This window comes from Musca domestica, unplaced genomic scaffold (assembly GCF_030504385.1).
Source record: "Musca domestica strain aabys unplaced genomic scaffold, Musca_domestica.polishedcontigs.V.1.1 117, whole genome shotgun sequence".
Lineage (NCBI taxonomy): Eukaryota > Metazoa > Arthropoda > Insecta > Diptera > Muscidae > Musca > Musca domestica.
Window position 1 is genome coordinate 177115 of NW_026712147.1, and position 25263 is coordinate 202377.

At 34.5% G+C, this 25263-nt stretch overlaps 1 protein-coding gene across 1 annotated transcript in view; it reads right to left on the minus strand.

Moving 5' to 3' along the window:
- Nucleotides 1-3615: 3615 nt before the first annotated feature.
- Nucleotides 3616-25263, minus strand: part of LOC131807195 (uncharacterized) — a 147014-nt gene continuing 125366 nt past the window's right edge. The window contains exon 4 of the mRNA XM_059132238.1: nucleotides 3616-4082. Coding sequence (XP_058988221.1) covers nucleotides 3631-4082 — 452 coding nt within the window. The 3' untranslated portion in view covers nucleotides 3616-3630. The remainder of the gene's footprint in view (nucleotides 4083-25263) is intronic.

Here is a 25263-nt window from a genome sequence, read left to right on the forward strand (position 1 = left end):
AAGACAATTGCAAAAACAGCGGTCATTACCATCAATGATGTAGAAAATCCAACAAACTTTGGGAAAAGATTTTCCAAAACTCTTCTAAGTATGGAAGAACTTTCAGAATTTTTATGTAAACGGTTTTCGGTCTCGTTGCGTGTGATAAAATTAATTCTAAAATTTGGAATGAGAGCTACTGATGGAGTGCAGGATAGATGTACCAAAGGATTTTTGAAAATTCGAACTTTAAGGTTACGAAAACTTCCAATGGTACTAAACTTCTAAAGTGCTACCATTTCGTATTATGTAGGAATAGAAGAAAAGCTTAAAAGCTTGGAATTTTTGTGAGAATCAAGGTTGGAAAATATTTGATATCATGGTAAAATAAGGAAGGTAAAGTAATTTCAAATAAGCAAACCCACCTCTGCATTTTCTGCATATATCTTGTCGTATTTCACTGCATAAAAACTAGGTTTCCATCTCTGATTTGTGTGTTTACAATAGATTTATAAATAATTACTTAAACAATGAGATGTTGTCAAACGAATATTTTTGAAAAAAAATTGTAAACATATGTTTGCATGACTTTACCTTCTTGATTCTACCAGGGTTTGCTATATGGCGGTGATTGGAAATGTGTACTAAGTGTGCAAACAGTACTAAATTTGGAACAGCTCTGTATCGGGGTGGTAGGTTTGTGATAAAGAGGTGGCTTTGGAAAGTTGTATTTCAAGTGCCCGAAAAGTAAAAATAGCAGTGTGAGATGAAAAAACTGCAACCAACTTCAGACTGCTGTTATTTCTAAGCCACTCGTACGACAGCTGTTAAAATTAAGCCAGAGACAGCTCATTATATTGTTTACAAGCGTACAAAAGCATTTTGTTGAGAATTTTCCTGAAAAAAAACTTATTCGTGATGGAATTCAAGCGTGATAGTGTGATTTCTTTATATTTGGCAGGAAAACCACAAGTGGCTATCGTTTAGCACTGCTGGATTTTAATATAAATATATCTTTTGTGTGGTAGTGGAAGCGTAGCCCGACGTCATGGAAGTGGACGGTAGAAAACAGTAACATCAGCAGAAATGTGAGCTGAACATATCGCAATATTCCGTTCGGCAAATATTAAAAAATTAGCTCGGGGTAAAGCCATTGACATTCCAAAAAGTGCAAGAACTTACACCGCAACAGAAAGAAAATATACTAAGGGAGCAAAAGAGTTGCTTCGGCTGGCCGGAAGTGGTGAACTGCCGAATTGGTGAGAAATTCGATGAGAAAACATTCGTTGTCCCACAGTTTGTAAACAACAAACTGATCGTGTTTACTTGCCAAAGAGGGCTGCTGAAATGTGCTCCTTCGGTTGGCCACCAGAACTCAAGCGCCGCCATGGTAATGGTGTGGGCAGCCATAACAGCGATGGTCGCTCTTCGCTCTTATTAATCGACCGCGGCATCAGAATAATGTCGAATATTATTGCGAAGGTATTCTGGAGGGTGTATTAAAACCTTGGGCATGCAAACATTTTGGCCGCAGACCTTGGACAGAACCATCGCAGTCAGCGCCACCCAAGAATTTTACAAAATGAGGTTCCTCGCTTCATTTCCAGCGCACAATGGCCACAAAAATCTCCGGATAACCAATCCGTTGACTATTGTGTCTGGAGTATTTTGGAAAGCAAGATTGGCACTAAAAATACCTATGTGTCGATCACCTCAAGCAAACGCTTCGGTTGGAATGGGCCAAAATACCGCAGAGGTAAAAAATATAGTTTTTGACATTGTTGCAGTTACCCCGTATTTGATTCAATTGATAATGGTGAACAGAGAGGTGTTTCGGAAATGTATACTGTAATTCGACGAAAAGTACTGAATGTACTAAATTTATTGTTTGTTGATGATATAATTCTAAAATTTGATATTTAGATTACTGATGGTATCTGTGTTCGAGATTTGGCGGTGGTTTGGAAATGTGTCTTTTATTTGTACGAAAAGTACTAAATTGTACCAATTTGGTATTGGGTGAAGGGATGGGGCTGGATGCTCAATTTGATATTGAGGTCTCTGTTGGTATCTGGGATGAGAAGTGTTTATTATAATTGTACGAATGTAGTAAATGGTTACTAAATTTGGTATTGGGTGACGGAATAAAGCTGAAATCCAGAAATTTGATATTAATGTCACTGTTGGTGTCGGTGGTTAAGTTATGGATATGTTTTCGGAAACGTATACTATAATTTTTCGAAACGTACTAAGTTCTACTAAATTAGGTATTTGGTAAAGGGATGGGGCTGGAATCCTGAAATTTCACATTGAGATCTCTTGGATTGAGATTTAGCGGTGGGTTTGGGTAGTGGTAGTAAAATTCGGTATGGAGATTACTATTGGTGTCGGTGGTTGAGGGATGCAGCTGGTTTAGGATATGCGTACTATAATTGTACTAATAATACAAAATTTGATAATGGGGGAAATAACAGAGGCGAAATTCCGAAATTTGAGATTGAGGTCTTTGTTGGTATCTCAGGTGAATATATGACGATTTTTTTAAACGCGTACTTTAACTGTACGAAGAGTACTATTTGGTATTGGTTGAAGGGATAGAGCTGAACTTCTGAAATTTTATATTGAGACCACTTTTGTTTCTAGGGTTTACATATGGAGATGTGACAATGAACGAAATTTTAATAGAATCGGATTTTCCATATTCTTTTTGTGAGATTAATATTTCCTGAAAATTCTGTCTTCTGTTTCTGATCCATCCTCGAACTTCATCTACAAATTTTAAAAGTATGCAAATGTTACATCAACTCTTATATTTCCTTTCAGAGTTATTTTGAGCACCAATGAGCCAGATATGCTCTTGGACTGACATAGTTAGATCAATAAATGAATGCTGACAACAAAACAAGTAAAAAGAGGTAAAGAGAGAGATAGAGTGGTATTACTTAAGAGTTTTGCTTGGAATGTTAAAATTTTGAAAAAGAGCTTTTAGTGTCTAGTTGGTAAATATTTGATATGGCCAAAATATTTCTTGGGCGAAATCTGTTTCGAAACACTAAGAGTCAATCTTGAGATGTCCATTCGTCCGTTTGTGTGAATATGGGGCTTAGTGGGGGCACTACTTCTGGTACCTCCCCCAAAAAGTCTAAAAATGTTGCAGCATGCGACAAATTTTAATTAACAACTACTAATCTAACAATTAAAGTAGTGTTCCCTCCATCCAATACTTAGCACATCCGTATTTTTTGTATCAGTATTAATATTAACATCCGAAGAAAATATACACCTGCTTATTTATCTCTTATGTCTATGGATAGTGCTGAGCCGCGTCCGCTAATTCGTCATCTCTTCCATAAAGGGTCAACATTTTGAATTATCGTAACGCAAGTTAGAATATATTTAATTTAGCCACAAATATGGTCTTTAAAATTAAAAAAACGAAGTAGCTATTTTTTAAATAGTCAAATATTTCATTTTCAGTCAGCTTATAATTATTTCGTTCGTAATTTCTTCGCTTTTCTATATATATATATTTTTTTTTTTGAAAATTTAAATCAATGCAAATGAAATATCGAAATACAACAAATAAAGTGAATGGGAATTTTTCTGAAGTGCATTTCGAAGTGCTGGCGAAAGAAAAAAGATCGAATGCAATTATTTTCGATGGCCCATGGGCGTATGGTCATCGTTTACTACAAAACTTACCTGGAACATGTCGAAAGTGTTGCCCGTTGCCGTTGTGCCCGGTGATATGGAGGATTGTGTGGAGCTGGGTGTGAGTGGCATGTAAGCGGCCGCCAAGGCATTTGCATTGCCATTACAATTCAAGACATCGATATTGGTTTGGAGACTAGTGCCATTGCAGGCCGATGTGGTGGATGATGAGGCATTAACTCCGCCTCCAACGCCAGTTATGGCAGTCATGCGACCAATACCATTAGCCCCCACGGCTCCGCAAACTTTGCCAATAATCGACGACGAAGAAGTGCTGGTGCTGTTGCCCACGTTAGCTAAATTTAAAATGTTGTTTGTCATTGTTGTTGCTGTTGTTGGATTTGTCGAACGATTGTCCAAGCCAAGAAATTCAGCCGTCAATGCAATGGGATCTGCAATGAAGATAAAAATGGGAAATATTTTTATGAAACACTATCAAATAGGAAAACACACACAGAGTGACATACCCCTGCCTATGTCCAAAGAAGCTGTAGGAGGTGGAGCAAAAAGCAAAAAAAAACTGCGCTATCAATATAAACAAATTCAAAATTGGGTAGGAGTAGCATATGAAATGTTATGAAGTAAAGCATGAAACGGAGATGCTTTTACATAAACATGAAATGTTTCCATATAACGAAAAAGACAAAGTGGAAGAAGAAGAAAAACAACAGCAACAACAGGAATAACATTCAAGAATTGTTGGACATTTTGCACATAGAAAGAAAGCTCAGTGTTCTGTACAATATCTTGCAAAGATAACAAGCAGAGGATGTGTTCCAAATCGGAAGTTACACTACAATGCCATGTTATCGAGTAAGTATATCCGATTGGTAGAATGTGTTTGCGAGTCGAGAACTCTTTTAAGGCTCGATGTTATTAGTTGTCGTTTTTTCGTTGGGAGATGAACATATTTCCGGTAATTATAAAAAAAATCTACATTGTTGTTGCCCTTTTGACTTCCACTTCCTGAAAGCAGGATTAAATATGAACGAGTATTTAAGGTTTTTATCAGTTGTTTTACAGTTTAATATTGTTTTTATTTTTCTCACTTCAAAAATTTTCAGCTTGGCAGTGATTTGTTTAAATAAAATCATAGTATCTACATAGAAAACTAATTCATGAACAACATGAAGTGTAATGTCTCAGAAAGGGAAGGGTTATTTACATTACTTCTATAGAGAAAAAAAATCAAATTATTACAAAAATAAATATATTCGCAGACATTTAAAGTTAAGGGATCTGCCGGTACCTAGGTACAAGGAAGGGTCCGCTCTACGGCAGCACTGCTAAATGATATTGGTAGCTTATGTAGGTAGTTTATAATGAAAGGGCTAGTCGATTTCCTGGGTAGCTCTTTACGTGTGTAACACTCTGCAACAAGTTTTCTGGGTTGCGAACAAAATAAAATCGGCATTCCGTTATTACAACCTCAAAATATCTGTCGAAGACCCCATGATCAGCAAAAAAATTCTAACTCGATTAAAATATGTTCGCTTGTCTGCCTCCCTATTCAAGATACAGCCTGTATTATCTGACGTAGAACAAGAAATTTTGCATAATAAATTATATTGTGTCTAGGATGGTTGGTATTGAAAATTATTTATTGGTCCAGATTTTCGTATATGTCTCATATAACGGTATCTCCCGACATTCGTTATTTGAATGATTTTAGCCGCATGATTTAACGGAATTACTTAAAATTTAATATTAAGAGTATGTAAACGGCTTTACTTCCGATAGCAGTACATTGTCTATATAGGTCCACGTTTTACAATAGTCCCCATATAAAGGTACGTTCCGACATTCGCTATTTTTATGATTTTGGTCGCATTTTCTATCGGATTTCTTTAAAATTCGGTATTTGTAGTTCATAATAGGTTCTTCCGCCAGAGTCTGAATCACATTGATCCATTGTTTCTACCTCATGGTGGATGGTATTTAAAGTTCGACCCGGGCGAAGCTTGATTGGGCCAAAATCTTTGTAACACCATGTAATATTGGTCCTAGACCTAACATGTAGAACAAGGATCTTTCCATATCAACATGCTGACCCGATTTAGCAATGTGTGTTCGTCCATGCTAATTCGTAATCAAATGGTTCAAAATGTTCTGATATGTACAGGAGTCTAAATGTTTAAATACTGTCATTCCCAAGATTATCTCTTTGCATGCTTTCATTTCATTATTTTGAGAAATGAAATGAATCATACATAAACATGATATATATATATATATATATATATATATATATATATATATATATATATATATATATATATATATATATATATATATATATAATGTTCCATGGTAAAGTAGGTAAATTCATTTCAATAAATACAAATTTTGACAATGAGATGTTGCCAATTGAATAATTTTTGAAAAAAATGTAAACATATGATTGCATGATTTTACCTTCCTTATTCTACCATGAAATGTTCATCAGGCTTGGAAAACAAGAATTTCGAAAAAATTATTTCAATCTGGAATCAAAAGCAGTGATTAAACTACTCTGATGCTTTATTTGGTATTTTTTTTTTTTTTTTTTGATCGAAGGTATTTTTTAGAAAATATTGGTTGTAGATTTGTGAGGATTGTGCGAAAGAGGTCCTAATTATTACCTTTTAAATTAGAAATGAACACATTGCTCGAAAACGAATTTTAGAAAGTAAACCTTGATATTTCGAATTATTTTTTAAGTAGTCCATTTATGCATTGCAATATCTTGAGAATTTCGTTCATTCTATTTCTGGAGTATCACATCTGTAGCTTTTAAACCGAATCCCTGCATGTGTTGGTTTGCAACTGGCCAGGCCAGGTCGAACTTGACTAATTTATTACTTGTTAAAATAGATTTATGTGCTGAAAATAATGCATTTTAGAAATTAACAGTGTACTTTCTCAAAATCGCAACCTGGACCCATAAGTAAGGGCTTAGAAATATTTCAATTATTCGTAATAAATGTTATTACTAAGAATTTTGACAATTTTGGAACGAGGTACCAGAGGTGTAATGTTGTGCCATTTAAAATGCGAAGTTTAGAGGCAATTGGATACCAATTTCGCATTATAAGAGCTTGGAATTAAAAATTTTATCTTCTACAACAGACTAAGATTGGTCTCTACAGGGTAAGATAAAGAACGGCAACAAACGCCATCATTTTTACATTTTTTTTATTGAATGAAAGCAAACAAGTTAAAAAGCAGTAAGTTCGGCCTGGCCGAACTTTGAATACCCTCCACGAATTTGGAAATAAAATCCTGAAAAAAAAAAAAAAAATTGGTAAAATTTTAAAAATACGGAATATTGCCGTTATATTGGTGCCTATACGACGTTGACCCACACAGGTATTATTTGTCATGAGTCATTATCAAATTAAAATTCGGAACTTGAAATAAACGCGAATAATGTAGCTAAAGTCATCAAAGTATAGAATATAGGGAGGTACCGTTATATCGGAGCTGTGCGAAGACCTGAACCTGCGTAGACAATTTTTTGTCATATTCTGTAGCATCCATTACGAACTTCACATACGACATTTTAAACAACTTCGGTGAGTATTGTACCTAAACTCGTCAAAAAAATATAGGGAGCTACTGGTATATGGGGCCTATACGAAGACCTGGACCTGTATAGACAATTTTCTGTCACAGACTGGAGTATCCATTACGAACTCTAAATGCGTAATTTGAAAAAAATTTGGTGAATAAAGACGCTAAAATCACCAAAATACCGAATATAGGGAGGTACCGTTATATGGGGGCTATACGAAGACGTGGACCTGCACAGACAATTTTCTGTCTTAGGCTGTAGTAGCTATTTCGAACATGAAATACTAAATTTGAAACTATTCCGGTGAATAAGGTCGCTAAAATCATCCAAATACCGAATGTCGGGAGGTACCGTTATATGGGGGCTATACGAAGACGTGGACCTGCACAGAGAGTTTTCTGTCTTAGGCTGTAGTAACTATTTCGAATATGAAATACTACATTTGAAACTATTCCGGTGAATAATGTCGCTAAAATCATCAAAATACCGAATATCGGGAGTAACCGTTATATGGGGGCTATATGAAAACGTGGACCTACTTGGCCCATTTACGAACTTAACCTGCCTACTGTAAAAATAAACCTGTGTGCAAAATTTTAGCCTTGTATCTCAATACGTTCGAAAGATAGCGTGATTACAACAGACAGACGGACAGGCAGACAGACAGACAGACAGACGGACATCGCTAAATCGACTTAGAATTTTACGCTGATCAAGAATATATATACTTTGTTGTGTCTGACATGAGTATTTCGAGGAGTTATAATCGGAATGACAAAGTTAATATACCCTCCATAGTATGGTAGAGGGTATAAAAATGTCGGAAATAGCATCCAATTTTAGAATAAGTTTAGATTTTTCGAATTGGCACGAATTATGGCCTTCAAATGGCCAATGAAACCGTCACACGCTGCTCAAATGTTGCTCTGCGGTATTTTGGCCCATTCCCAGCGAAGCGCTTCCTTGAGGGGATCGACACTTTGGAATTTTTTAGTGCCAACCTTGTTTTATAAAACACTCAAGCCACAATAGTGCGGATTGGTATCCGGAGATTTTGGTGGCCATTGTGCGCTTGAAATGAAGCGAGGAACTTCGTTTTGTAACCATTCTTGGGTGACGCGTGCTGAGTACGATGGCGCTGAGTCCTGTTGGAATGACCAAGGTCGCGGCAAAAATGTTTGCGTGCCCAAGGCTTAAATACGCCCTCCAGGATATTTTCGCCATAATATTCGGCATTTATTCTGATGCCACGGTCAATCAATACGAGCGGAGAGCGACCATCGGCTGTTATGGCGGCCCACACCATCACCATGGCCGGCCAACCGAAGGTGGCCAACCGAAGGTGCACATTTTCAGCTGACCTCTTTGGCAAGTAAACACGATCAGTTTGTTTGTTTACAAACTGCTGGACAACGAATGTTTTCTCATCGAATTTCTCACCAAATTAGGCAGTTCACCACTTTCGGCCAAGTGAAGCAACTCTTTAACTCTTTTGAGTCTATTTTCTTTCTGTTGCGGTGTAAGTTCTTGTACTTTTTGGAATTTCAATCGCTCATTTTTCAATATTTGCCGAATAGAATATTGCGATATGTTCAGCTCACAAGCTATTTTGATCAAGTCGCTTCTTTACTTTCCGAACCATTTCTGCTGATGTTGCTGTTTTTTTCTGTCCACTTCCTTGACGTCGGGCTACGCTACCAGTATCACGATAACTAGCGATGGTACGAGACACAAATGATTTATTTACATTTAAATGCTGGAGTGCTCTAACTATATCCACTTGTGGTTTTTCAGTATCACTCTTAAAATCCATCACGAAGAACTTTTTCACCGAAATGATTTTGTACGCTTGTAAACAATATAACGAGCTGTCACTGGAATAATTTTAACAGCCGTCGGACGAATGGCTTAGAAATGACAGCAGTCTGAAGTTGGTTGCAGTTTTTTCATCTCATCCTGTATCGGGAACTCGATTCGTTTTATTTTTAAAATTGTGTAGGAAAGTTACTTAAAAGAATTCTGAATCTCTCCAACATAACAAAAAACAAGTAAGCAAAGGCTACAGTCGAGCGGGGCCGACCGTTGAATACCCTACAACACTATAATAAGTGATACAGTCCATATAGGTGAGATACTCGAAAGAATTCCACAAGATATTGTGACAAATAATAAAAGAAAACCATCAGGTTTCGTTCTCTAATTTTCGATATTAGATAATTACGACCTGCTGACAATTTTGCAGTTTTTTGGTCCATTTCTACCCCTAAATATATGGCGATCATCTCCAAAAAGAGTAGGCTTCAATTCTAGTTTTGTTAGCTGTAGAAATATTACCAAATGTTTAATTCAAAATGAAAATATGCCAAAAATATGACAAAATGGAAAAAATATGAGAAAATGTTACAAAATCAATATTTTAATCTTTAGAGAGATATTTGTATGTGTTTTTTAGACGTTTTTCCTTTCCTGCCAAGAGGCCATTCTGAATTAATGAGAACTGTCGAAATCAGTTCAGTTGTTCTCGCCATATATGAGATCTTTCAAGCATATCTTCTTTGATAGACATATTTATCGCATATATTTGCTATATATTCGATTTTTTGGATCTTAACATCAATGTAAAGATCAGAAGTAACCTTGTCATGGCTTTGTGATTTCGCCGGGATTTAAAATATTCGCGGTTTAATGAAAAATTTTGAATTTTTTCAACAAAAAAAATATGGTCTATTTTACCCGCTAAATATTATCCGATGACGACCCAAATTGGTAGGCTTCTTCCCCGCCCTAAACTCTAGCTACATGCGAAATTCTATAATTGCGACCTGTATAGATACTGCAAAATCCGACATTTTTCAGTATTTGGTCCATTTCAACCCCTAAACATTTGGCGATCATCTCCAAAAGAAATAGGCTTCTATTCCCACCTTCGTGCAAAATTTCGTAAGGTTCGGGCCATAATTGCGACCTGTAGCGTGATTACAAATTAACATGGACAGACGGACGGACGGACATACATAGCTAGATCGGCTCAGCTCGGCGAGCTAGGAAGATCCATATATACTTTCCTATATGGCAAACCAATATTTCGAGGTGTTACATTAATTCTGGCCCAATCAAACTTATAATACCCCCAACACATAGTGTTGTAGGGTATAAATATTGTCCATTTTTGCACCTGACCTGTGTCCTATTTAAGTATTACGATATGCCAAGTTCGCTCAATATGAGATGGGGAAGTACCAGAAATATCTATTTATAACGGTACCAGAATGAGTGAATCGATATTGTCCATTCTCGAACTGGATTTTAGTGTGGTAATGATGTTTCACACTGATTGCATCTGAAGATACCTGAGGTTTAAAATCATTGACGTAGTCTGGAGTGACCACTGAAATTTTTCATACATTTTGCATGGAAAACTCATATTTCGTCTGATGACCATCTCCCTCCGAGTGGATGCTTTCTCATTTCTGATACCGTCCTATTTTATGTTTTATCCCAGTCTATTTACCTTTAAATAGTATTGGAAGTTCCGAAAGATTACCAAAAAAGTTTATAAGACATCTATATAACTTTTACGCAAGAAAAAAGTCCATATTATTTTCCGTCAGATTTTGTTATATTAACGATACATCGTTGAGTTTTTGTTGAAAAAAGAAACATATTAAGCATTATCGCGGAGCACGAAAATAACTGCCTTAAAATAACATAATTTTATTCCAACAAAGGAAAAGAATTAGCTGGCCGAGAGAGTAATTGTGATTTTTATCGCACTGCATTTACCCCCATCTGATTTGGTGGCATGGCTGGGCATTTATTCATAATGCAGCCATAAGACTAATAAATAATATTTGACTGCGTAGAATTACTTTATTTTCGAGAGAAATTATTAGTTTTATATAAAGCGATTCGATAGTTGTTTTGTAATAACAACTATTCTTCTCTACCCTCTCCTCTTCGTAGTTTGGCTGCCTTAGACGACATTTATGCAGCTGTAATGCATATTGGCGGAGAACAGATATAAATATAAGGCCTACTCATAAATGTGTGTAATGACATATGGTATGAAAATAGACATGTGTGGGTATCAGTAAAAGGACATTGAACATTAAAGTGGGTCGAAGTGAAGAAATGTTTAGCATTTTCGTATTTTTTTATCGCATATTTTCAACAGTACCTATTAAGCAATTTAAAAATAGTAATGATATTGTCAATAACAATAATAATAATATTATTATTATTATTATCATTACTGTTAAAAGTAATAATAATAAGTTGGACAATAAAATTATTATTATAATAAACATTTATTGCTATTTCAAAATTTAAATTTTTCAGCTCTCTCAAAAATAAAAAAGTAATAGTCACAAAAAAGCTAAAATCATTTCAAAAATTTGAACAACCCATCTTAACATTTCTTCCATGCAAATACACGCGCAAAACGACAATTTGCACATACATGCACAATTAAATGTGTGTTAGTGTTGGTAAAATCTTTTTTAGATTTGTTTCGCTTTGTCGAATATATTTTATATACTCTGCTGCATATCATGGTCGATGAAAATGAACATTTAAATTGTCACAATAAATATTCATACAAACAAATAAAACAACAACAGTAGCAGCCGTTGTTGCAGTGGAAACAGTGGCAACTGTGAGAGCAAACGTCAATGTTTCTGCTCCCAAAAGGGGAAAACCGAAAACATTTTGAGGAACAAAGCAACAACTTATGCAGTCGCAGCAGGACAATAAACACATACATGTATGTGTGTAAGTATGTGAATTAGAGCCAAAGTCATGTGATGTATTTTTTTGTGAATTAGAGCCAAAGTCATGTGATGTATTTTTTTCAAAGCTCTTTACATTTTGATTTTTGAGCTTAAAATAGCTGTTAAGAGAACAAGCAAAAGTTTTTAACATTGTTAATTTTAGGGATATTTTTCAAGGACGAGTTCTAAAGGAGATTTTTTCCAGGGCAATTCTAGCTAGAAACTTAATATTTTCAGTCTGGCTATAGAGCCAGATTGGTCGAATTGGTCCAAAATTCGGTCATTGGATGTGGGAAATGTGGGTCCACTCCTTATCTCTCACATATTGAGCGAGGAGAGAATCCGATATAGTTCAAACTCGACACATTGTAATATTTAGATAAGAAAATGAATAATGTGTTCCCACTGCCCCTCTCCCACCAATGGTCTAAATAATAATAACACTAGCAAAATCTGGGTCTCAATTTCATCAAAATTCGCAGAAGCTAATAATTTTGCCTGTATTAGACCAAAAGTGGAAAAGAATAAAATGAAATATCGGACTTTTTATACCTTCCACCATAGTATGGAGGGTATACTAAGTTTGTCATTCCGTTTGTAACACCTCGAAATATACATTTTAGTCCCCACAAAGTATATATATTTTTGATCAGCATAAAATTCTATGTCGATTTAGCGATCTGCTCGTCCATCCGTCAGTGGAAATCACTTTAGCTTCCGAACGAATTAAGGTAGATTGATAAAATTTTACTCAAACGTATATTATGTCTGCAGGACTTTTGGGATTTAAAAAGGGGCCATGTAGGTCCACGTTTTGGTATTGCCCTATATAAAATTTCAAATTTGGTATTTGATGTCCGTAATGGATGCTACAGGATTTTCATTTTGTACCCATTCTTGGTTGGCGCGTGCTGAGTGCGATGGTGCTGAGTCCTGTTGGAATATCCAAGGTCTACGGCCAAAATGTTTGCGTGCCTAAGACTTTTATATACCCTCCAGAATATTGTCGCGATAATATTCGGAATTTATTCTGATACCAAGGTCGATTAATACGAGCGAAGAGCGACCATCGGCTGTTATGGCGGCCCACATCACCATGGGGATAACCTTTTTCAGCTGACCTCTTTGGCAAGTAAACACGATCATTTTGTTTGTTTACAAACTGCTGGACAACGAATGTTTTCTCATCGGAGAAAACCAAATTCGGCTGTTGACAACTTTTGGTGAAGCAAAGCAACTATTTAGCTCTTTTGATTTTTCTTTCTGTTGTGGTGTGAGTTCTTGCACTTTTTGGAATTTTAATGGCTTTACCCCGAGCTCATTTTTCAATATTTGCCGAATGGAATATTGCGATATGTTCAGCTCACGAGCCATTTTTCGGTCACTGTGACGCGGGTTTCGAGTCACTTCGAAGTCGCTTCTTTACTTTTCGAACCATTTCTGCTGATGTTGCTGTTTTCTTCCGTCCACTTCCTTGACGACAGGTTACACATTCAAAATTTCATTTCAATACAATTTGGCAAATTTATTTTTGTTCCTAATTCCATTATGCATTCCTAATTTGGAGACTATATATGTAATCTATCAATAGATATGTGCATATAAAATCATAATTTTTGGGAGGTACCTCCGATTCTCATGCCAGTTCCAAGTGGAGCCCATAAATTACAAACAAACATACAAACATTTTCTTCTTTTATAGATATAGATTTCTTCTAATATTTGAAAAATATTTTTTTCATTATTAGTTTTTTTATTATTCTAACCGTAATATTTTTTTCAGGATCACAACCTTTTTTCAGATGAATTTCAATAAAAAAATTGTTTGAAATTCGAAATAATTCAAATACAATTCGAAAATTTCGTCTGTATTTTGTTCCATTTCATTTGAAATTCAAATTATTTTATTTGTAATTCCATTTTTTTTAATTTAAAATTCAAATTACTTTATTTTTTAATTCAAATCAAAAACGCAAAAAAAAAGAAAAGAAAAATAGATTTTGCAAACATGATTTTTTTTTTAAATTCTAATTTCAAAGGAAATAATTCAAAATAAAACAAAACGTAATATTTTTTAGAGATTGTCAATTCGTAAGGAATATTTTTACAGGGATTAGAGAAAAGTTTTAGTTTGTAGGTCGTTACATTTCATTTGTTATTCGCCCTTATAATTTGCAATTCGAGACAATTCAATTGTAATACGAGAATATCATTTGTAATAGACTCCCAATTGAAATTATAATAAACTAGCTGGCCAGGTCCGCGTTGCCGGCCCGTAGTTTTTTTCTATTATGCATATTTGTCAAAGCATAATTATTCACAGATATGACTGATATTAGTGTTCACGTACTGGTCAATTAAAAGTGTTTTAAAATACTTGTACCCATGGTACAATGATATCAAGGTAGGGCTATGATACCATATGATTTTAATGTTTTTATTTTTTTGGCCTAATATGTCATCTTTTTTGTTTATGTATGTGTTTTCTTTTCAATAACAAAAAAATTGTTCAGAAAACATTCAAATTCGGGTTTTTTCAAAATGTTCATTTCAACGCATGCATCGACAAAATCTAGAGTTTTTGTAGCGATATAATCCTTTAGAGATATATAGTACATGATTTTGAAAATAAGTGTTGACCTTTCATTCAGTTATCGCGTTTTTCAATTATTTATTCAAAATAAATGCAACAAGTTGTTTGATTTTTTATTGTTTTGATACTAATTCTGACATTACAAGCCAAACAGGTAGACCTCTTTACTTGCAATTTTTTCAAAGTTGACCTACCTTCTCTTCATTGTACCATGCTTGTACCCATATTTAAGCCGTGGGCTTCAATATTTAAACCGTGGGCTTCAAATGTGTGGATGTGCTATACAAACCTATCAAAAAGTATATATCAATCTTATCTCCATGTAAGGGATCAAATTAATTTTTAGTATAGTAAAAATCGTAGCAAAATTTTCCAGTCAAATGAGCAGTAATTTGGAATGTACTGTATTTTGCACACCTCATAATTGAGGGCTGAATGAATGAATGAATATCCAAAGTTAATTACTTTTTGTGCATTAGAGTCCTCATAAGTCCCCCTTACCATGTCGGTCTGTTTGTCCGCCAAAAGGTGGACTTGAGGGGGTACAATTACATGGAGAAAATTCTAAAATTTTAGATATGTTGAAATTTTTTGTAAGATTTTTACCCCCCAAATACACATTTTTAACCAAATCCTTTAAAATATGGTAAAATCAGGAGGTACCTTTATATGGGCACTACTCCGAAACATCGACCTACATTGAAAACTTTCTTCTACCCCTTATAAACAAAGATGACATATAGAGGCCAAATCAAAAATTTTTTGTAAGATTTTCACCCCCCAAATACACATTTTTAACCAAATCCTTTAAAATATGGTAAAATCAGGAGGTACCTTTATATGGGCACTACTCCGAAACATCGACCTACATTGAAAACTTTCTTCTACCCCTTATAAACGAAGATGACATATAGAGGCCAAATCAAAAATAAAGCAGAACAACATAGCATGTCAAACTGAAAAAAAATTCGCGTGATTTAAATAAGTAAAAATAGTTTTATTCACCTGATAATTAAGGGCAGAATTATTTCAGAATAGTCAAATATAATTACTATTTTACACACATTACCGTAAGATGGGAATTAATTTTATTTGCCATTTAAATTGTAAGTTGGAGAATCCATAAAACCCATATTTTTCATTTTTCATCATAATTCAATGACGATTCAACAAATATTCGGTCCCGTGCTACTTTCTTACATTTGTAATTTGTTCATGTTTTCACAATTTATTTCATATAGATGTACATCCCAAATCTACGTTCCCAACCAATACTCTCTTGGGGTTACAAATTCAATAGAATACAAAATTTTATTTTCTGACCACACATTAGATATGAAAGTGGACTTGGGGATACTCCAATGTAGGGACTTTAATTAAATAAATTCCTATGTGGCAATTATCTGTATGATGGTTTCCTACACCAGGGTAGCATAAATGCATTTTTTTGCCAAATCAATTGATGAATGTGGTCAAGACCAATATGAGACCTACTGCGAAAATTTCAAATTTTATGCGAAGAGGTTCTCTACCCCCTTATAAACAAAAATGCCAAATAAGGGCCAAAATATGAAAAAAGTGGCCAAGACCCCAAAAAGGGCCCTGGAGTTGAAAGGTAGATGTCAGTTAACATCCTATTTCGCCCTTATTTCATTTTTTTTTGGTGAAAAATTGTATATAGTGAAAAATTATTCTTTATTTTGTTCACAAAATAGCCACTGAATTCAATATTGTTCGCTGATTTTTTACAGCAAATGTTTAAAGATCCTTACAAAGTTTGTCAATAAAATGTACTATTATTTTAAAATTCGATTCAATTGAAATTTTTTTTCGATTTTTTCCCGATTTGAGAATTTTTGCAAAGAGATCTCTTTTTCGTGATTTTTAAAAAGTAATTATCTTTAACTTTGCTGTGACCGCGTTTAATTATTTCGGTATCATCTATTCCGTTTCGCCACCACATAATTCGGTACTACACTTTCATGTAACCCGCCATCAATTTCAGTTCTCAAGAAATCAAGTCAATTAAATAAATTGGTATTAATATTCAAATTCAAATTCTATATCTATAAAAGAGGAAAATGTTTGTATATTTGTTTGTAATTTATGGACTCGAAAACCGCTGAACAGATTTTCCTGAAAATTTCCATGTATAATACAACCTCGCCTGAAAGTAACATAGGCCATATACATTTTTGAAATTCCACTTGGAACTGGAGATATAGCATCAGAATCGGAGGTATCTCCCAAAAATTTAGATTTTATATGCAAATAACTATTGATCGATTACAGATACAGTCTCCAAATTTGGAATGCGTAACGGAAATTAAAACGAATATACATTTGTCAAATTATATCGAAATCGGTTCAAATTTGGATATAGCTACCATTTTCAACCGATTTCGTTTATTTGATGCACCAAACACGCTATGTATCTCTAATTTAAATGAAATTTGGAATGTGTAACGGAAATTAAAACGAATATACAATTGTCAAATTATATCGAAATCGGTTCAAATTTGGATATAGCTCCCATATATATTTTCAACCGATTTCGTTTATTTGTTTATTTATTTCCAATGAAATGGGAATGTGTGACGGGATTTGGATTAGAAAATAAATTAGTCAAATTATATTAAAACCGGTTCAGAATTGGATATAGCTCTCATATATATTTTCGAGCGATTTCGTTTATTTGATGCACCAAACACGATATGTATGTTCTATTCTAAACAAATTTGGAATATGTGACGGGATTTTGATTAGAAAATAAATTAGTCAAATTATATTAAAATCGGTTCAGATTTGGATATAGGTCCCATGTATATTTTCGCCGATTTCAAATATTTTATGCACAAAACACCAATGAAATTCGACATGAGTGATTGAATTTGGTACACAAATAAATTTGACAAATTATATTCAAATTCGCTCAGATTTGATTATAGCTCCCATATATATTCTCGGCCGATTTCACATATTTGATGCACCCAAAGCGAGAGAGACGAAATCTGGCATCAGAAAAAATTGCCAAATTATATTGAAATTAGTTGAGTTTTGGGTATATCTAACATATGTATTTCATACATGTTATGCACCAAACACGATATATATGACCGATTCCAATGAAATTCAGAATGTGGGGCGGAATTTGGTTACAATAATAAATGTGACAAATTAATTGGAAATTAGTTAAGATTTGGATATAGCTCCCATATATATATTCTCGGCCGATTTCACATATTTGATGCACCAATTTCAATGAAATATGAAAAGTGTGGCGATTTTAATAAGAACCATTGACCCACAACGCAGTAAAAAACTACACAACAATTAATTTGAAATACGCTTATTACGGGGAAGTATGTTACTACCTCGAATTCACAAATTGCAATAGAAATGCCACTCAACTTCAAAAGATTGCAGTTTCCTAAATAAATCCGAAGGACAAACCCTTCGTGTATGCATGTTATGTTACTGCTTTTCTAATGGCTTTGTTTAATTATGCATTAAAGTAGTGCAATAATTTTTTTTTTTAATTTTTAAACTTGTTTTTTTTTAACCAACATATATTTGTAAATAAAATTTTGAATGCATATAAAATCAACCAGTAAAGAAAGTCCTAAAGTCGGGCGGGGTCGATTTTATGATACCCTACACCACTTTGCTAATTTAGTTGAGCTCCACTTAATAATTATGGGAGAATTCAATCATATACGCTATGATTATAATTATAATTTAAAGTTCAAAGGACTAAATATGTCGAAGCATTTGTATCTTTTAATTTGGACTTGTATTGCCTATTTGGTGCACAATTAATTTGAAATCGGATAAAGATATATGGGAGCTTTATCCCAAATTTGGCAAAGATATTTCTGAGATGTATTTGATATATTTCCCTGAATATCGGAGTGCATATTACGGCTGTGGGTAACAAATACAATAAATCGGATGAACAATATATATGGGAGCTATATCTATATCTGAACCGATCTTCACCAAATTTGGCATACTACCTTCTAGACTAAATTCGGTCGTATGTGCCAAATTCCATACCATTTGGACAAATATTAGACGTTTGGTGCACAATAAATGGTAAATCGGACGAAGTTATATATGGGAGCTATATCCAAATCTGAACCGATCTCGATAAAATTTAGCAAAGGTATTTCTGAGCTGTATTTGATATATTTCCCCAAATATTGTTGTTACAGAGTGCATATTACGGCTGCGGAGGACAAAAATAATAAATCGGATGAACAATATATATGGGAGCTAAAGCTATATCTGAACCGATTTCGATAAAATTTGGCATACTTATTTTCAGGCCTAATTTGGTTGTATGTGCAAAATTCCATATTATTCGGGCTGATATTACACGTTTGGTGCACAATAAAAGGCAAATCGGAAGAAGATATATATGGGAGCTACATGTAAATTTTTACCGATTATCTCGAATTTCAATAGGGTTCGTCCTTGGGCCAAACAAATGTTGTTTGCAAAATTTCATCTCAATCAGATAATAAATGCGACCTGCATTTTGTTCACAAGAATACATGGACAGACGGATGGACGGACAGACGGACTGACATGCATAAATCAACTCAGAAAGTGATTCTATGCAGATCATCAAAAGGAACTATGGGTCTATCTCGTTTCCTTTTGCCTGTTACAAACAAATGCACAAAGACATAATACCATGACCACCTTGTGGTGTAGGCAAAGACCTAAAATGGTAAAGACTGAACAAAATGTATAATGGAAAAATAGTTAATGTGAAAAATATATAGAGGCGCTGCTCACAACAGTGACATGTTAGCATAAAAATTATATTTACAGACCAATTTTAAGAATAAAATTTTGTGTAAACCAAAAATTTGAACTAAAAATTGCATTTCACTGACGTTTGAATATTGCATTTGCTGTTAAAACAACTTAACATTGGTGATAATGTTGTTATGATATCGTAACAACAGAGGTATTTACACCTGGTGACAATATTTTGACTCTGTCTTGTCCCATCTTTATACTTCTATGTCTTTGGTGTAGGCAAAGACATAGAAGTGTAAAGATAGGACAAGACAGAATCAAAATACGGTAACCCTGTGAAAATACCTCTGTTGTTACAATATCATAACAACATAGTTACCAATGTTAACTGTTTTCAACCGTTAAGGCAATATGCAAATTTTCGGAAAGACCCATGGAATAGAATTTTGAAACCGAAATTTTGGATTTTTCAAATTTTTATTTGTTATCCGTCTCTGTGATTGTGGTTTTTTTATTAACATGTCTTTGCCATGAGCTGTTAATCTATGTATTGTAGACACAAACCATTTGCTCAAAATGCATTTTGTCTAGTCTTTACCATTTTAGGTCTTTGGTGTAGGGTATAAAAAGGGGTAGCAAAGCGCACCGGGTTCACCTAGTAAAATATAAAAAACACTACAAATGTACAGTAGAAAAAAGTAAGTCAAAATGGAAAAAATCATGCAAAATAAAACATTACTATTGTACTTTTCAAAAGTCAAAATGAAAATGTTAATATATTACATTTTTACGCGATTTTTTGGATATTATCCTTTTTGGACAGGAGACAATTCCGAATTTGTATGAATCGTTAAAATTCTTAAGTTATAAGCGTACTAACTAACACAACTTTCTTTTATATATATAGATATCTTTGTTAATCGATTTTATTATTCCAGTTATTTCATTTCATTTAGAATTCGAATAATATATGAAACTCAAAGAAGTAACAATTATTTGATTCAAAATACATATGGCATTCTCTAACTATAATTGAAATGCAACGAATTACAAACGAAAGATTTGAATTACAATAATTTTTTTTTTGGAAATACATCTGAAAAAGTTGCAGTGCGATTCTAATCCTGGATTTTTAAAGGATGCTAATTTTTTCTAAGGATGCTAATAACTCGGAAAATTATAATTATTAGTTGTTTTGGCAACAAAAAATTTAACTTTTAATGTTATTAAAATGCCACATTAAAATTAGTGTGGGCATGTTGCTCTCTCTTAGTATCTAATATCACTATCGACACAATTCGCCAGACGACAACAGTAGCAACCAGAAACAAATCTACAAAGGCGTGCAGTCGAGACAAAACTTTGCAAAAGATGCGGCGAAGATACTCGCAAAACGACATGCATTCGAACTTAATTCCATAAAATATGCTCAAAAACCGAATAAATCAAAATTATAAATTTCTATTTTTTGTGGCAACGTTTTATTTGTTTATTTTTTGTTGTTTCGAGGAAGTGTGTGTGAGGGAGAGAGAGAGAAATAGAAACGACCAGTTTTGTTGTTTGTTTGGTGTAGGCATTATTTGTTTGTTAAGGAGTTGATATTTGCTGTGCAGAGTTAGGGGAAGAGCAGGAAGGCCACTAAATAAAGTGCAGTATCCAATCAGCAGTACCCCATAGTGGTACTGGTAGTTATTGTTGTTGGTGTTGTGCTGTTATTCTTTCAAGAAACATATGGAATATTTGAAAATGGTCCTCTAACTCAGACCAGGAGTGGTGTGGGGCTTCTCTGGTAGTTCAGTTGCCATAAGTTTTCTTGGTGCTGTTGTGGCGGCTGGTGCTGTCGCTGCTGTCTATTTAAGTATCTTTTCGAGTAAATACATCTAATAAATTAAAGTAATATGCAATACGAGTGCGATGTCTCTTGTCCGTTTTTTTTTTGCTGGCCGTTTTTTTTTCTCCTGCAACGAATGCCATTTCTTAGCCACTCATTCACTCACTCGCTCGCTAGCTCACTTACTTATTTGAACATAAAAGAATTCTTTTCATATTTCTTTTATGCGTTTGAACAATTTAATGGCGGCGAAGGCATAGCGACAGCGTGTGGCCGGTCATACGGCCAACCGTTTGGCCAATACATCTCTCCGTCGACGACCGAGCCCAAACACAAAACACAAACATAAAACTTCTTAAGTTTCCTTGATAGTTTTCTGCTGTTATCGACTCTTCTCTTTTAAGATGTGTTTTTGTTTGTGTTCTGGGTTCTGTGTTTGTTGTTAATGTGCTTACATTTGATGGATACAACAGTGGGGAGGGGATGAAAATGCGACCCACTCTATTAGACTATGTATCCGCAAATGTTATATCCTTAAGCATTGTGAAAATATTTGTAGCAATTTTAAAATGTCCTTTTTGAGGGGTATTTAAAATTATCATGGAAAGTTGAGCATATATTATCAGGTATTTAAAATCTTAATTTTTTATGGATTAATCGTACGGAATAAGGAGTCATATGACTACAGAGGTATCATTTGATACGACCAAAATGCACTTAATCGAAATAACGGTTTTAGATCCAAGGTCTCTTTAGACCAAATCCGTTTCAGGGCATTTGGAATCGATCTAGGACTGTCCGTCTGTCTGATTTGCTGGCTGATGTGCACCACAACTTTCGAAAGGAGTATCCGGTGATTTAGTCAAAACTTGGTACATCGTTATATTATTACCAAACATAGCTCAAGTTCGGAAATGGGCAATATTGGTATACTCCTTTTCGTATCTCCCCCAAAAAAGATCGACTTTTTCAAAGAGAATAATTTGTCCCATAGAAAAAGACAAGGTCATTCAATATTGTCCAAACTTTGGAAGTCCTATATTTATAAGAGTGCTAGGTCAGGTGCGAAGATAGAAGATAGATGTCGGCCCCATCAAGTACCTTCACCACAAAGGTCCAGATTTTTTATAAATTAAACTCTCATAAAATACGAAATAAGCATTCAATTCTTTTTCAATTTTACACATCTCAATATATCTACTAACACAAGTTCTGATGTGAGGATGATAGATATCGACACCCCCTTCTTGCACCTCCCCCACAACTCCTCCGTGGAAATATTTACATCAAACATAGACCGCCGGTATGGACTTGTCGGCAATTGCTGTCAATTTAGTATGGCCACGAGTACTACTCAAATTGACATGCCATACATCTTTCACAGGAGCCAACCCTTTACTAGCGAACGAGGGCTGAGAGTTACCATAGTATTAATGTCCTCCTTTTCGTCAGACGGTGTGCTTTTGTTAGAAGACTACAGGTATGCTTTCCTGACTCAATCCTAACTTTTCAGTCTCGGCAATAATTAGGAGGATTTCTTGTTACTGTCTGGAAATGTTGACGTTAGCTTGGGGCAGTGCTCTCCCAAGCTTTCCGTCCGTTTCGTTTTGCTAGTGATAGTAAGTGATCCTGAATCACTGTCCGAGTCCGATGTTAAGATAAATTTTGATGAGGTGGAGGAATACTTTTCCCTTGTAGCGGGATTGGGTGAAGGTACCAAGGCATCCACACTAGCATAAGTCGAAACATGATTGCTTATTTGGGGTACATGGGGTGAATTATATATTAATCTTCCATACGACAGAGTTTTTTGAGGTAGACCATGGCATAGCTTCCGTACCATGAAAGAATTTGGTAGCCCAATTTGAGATTCATTGAAGTGCCTAGGTATTAACGAAGCTTCATTAGAATACAATCGGTACCCTCACTTCTAACCTATAACACTGATGGGTATATGGTCGCATAATACTTCAGCGTTAGGTGGTCCTCTTTATGTGGCACCGAAACATCGCCTTTTCTGTCTAAGGATACTTATATCGAGACTCACCACGCGGGCAGGGAGACATTGATATAATACCAACGATTTTTGGTGTAGCCCCACTGCACACTAGGTCAAATGACCACTTTTTCTGTGCGAAATTAATTACAACTAAAATATTGTACTATTTCAAACTAAAATGAAGGAAAGCGTTAAAGAAAGTGTAAAATCAGTAAATTAAACAAAAAATACATGACTTAGGATACATAAACCAGACTTTTCCGCCAATTTTTTAAATAGTCATAGTGATAAATGTAGGTGCTCGAGTGGTTTTAGAATACATTGTGCAATCAGTTTGATTTTGGACACAAGTTATTAACCGATTTTTTCTACCACAACTGCATTTTAAAACACCAGCAGTCACCTCCTCCTCCTCCTTAAAATTAGTCACATAATCACCATCTTGAGAAAGTAATGAGAAAAGTACCATAATTTCAGTTTCTTAATTTACTTTCGCGGCGTATTACATTATATTTGTCCTTTGTAAAATTATTTTCCAAAAAAAAAAGCTAATGTCTCATCTGCAGAAAATAAAATTGGCTTTGTATAGGTTTCAGCACATATCTATCTTATTTTTGAGGGCCTAGTTAGGCATACTAAACTTTCTTTTAGAACGATGTTGCTGCTGCACGTACTAGTAAGTTCGTTTCGTTGTTTATTGAGTTTGAAAGTTTGAATGCTTCTTTTCATTTTCCATATTCACTTTTGTTGCAAAATTGAGCTTTTGGGTGACCAACATCCGAAGAATTGACTTTTGCAGTTTGCTTTTTAATTTCGAAATTAATTTTATCCGTAAGCCAAACACAGTTTTCCAATCTAAATTTGTCAGCATTCTTCCTAATTTTTTCCATATTTTCAACGCGTTTTTTCTTTCATCAACGCGTTTTTTCTTTCCAGATTTTCATTGAATCTTCGGAAATATCGTCAGCACCAATTTTGTTCACGACAAAGTTGACAACATCTTGCTAAGCTTGTCCTTTTGTGAACATTCATGCAGTCAAACTTCAAACAACTCTCATTTTGTTATAGCATGGTAACCTAGAAAAAACGATTTTTCTTGAAAAGCGCTAAAAGGTGCGGTTTATAGTAAAGTAGAATCAATTAACTACATCTTAATTGAATCATTTCTATTTACTTTTTGTCTGCCGAAATTCGCCGAAATTTGTAAAGCTTACATGAACTCGTAATTTAAAATCACTCAAACAAATTTGAGGTTATGTAAATAAGTCAGCATTTAATTTTGTAAATAAACGATATCTACACTTTTTAATACCTGGGACATAAGTACTCACTAATAATTTTGTCTTCCATTTCAAAATTTCCGTCATTTATTTCAACTGGATGAAAAACAAGCATTTGAAACTTTAGAAAATGATAGGCTGCGCAAACAGTCTTTCAATAACGTGTTACATGTGTAACTTTGATTGATTGCTGTCAAGCGGTGTTTGACATTTTACAAAAACAAAGTGAAGTTTATGTTATTTTGGACTATTCCCTACATGGTGGCTTCAATGATCAGTGTAAAATCGCCCTTACGAAATTCGACTTTCGCACAGAAAAAGTGGTCATTTGACCTAGTGTGCACTGTAGCGGAGCCGCTTGATTTTCGGTATTAAAAAGATTACGGCCCCAATTTTTTCAGGGGCTAGTTATTGTCTCACAAATTTATTTAAATTATCGTTTTCGGCTCTGATTTCCAGTCGAATCTGATGCAATTAACTCTTCTCATAAAATATTCAATATAAGGATAGTCCCAATATAACGGAACTTTAAAGTTGTAGAGATTTTGGGAAGGTCTAATCCATAAAAATAACGATTTTTATACCATCCTCCATACATAAAATGGAGGGTATATTTAGTTTGTCATTCCATTTGTAACTCATTGACATATCATCTCAGACCCAACAAAGTATATGTATTCTTGATCAGCGTAAAATTCTAAATCGATCTATGTAATAATTTAAAATTCTGTATTTAGAGTTCATAACGGCTCCTATATCCTATGGTAGAATATTGCCT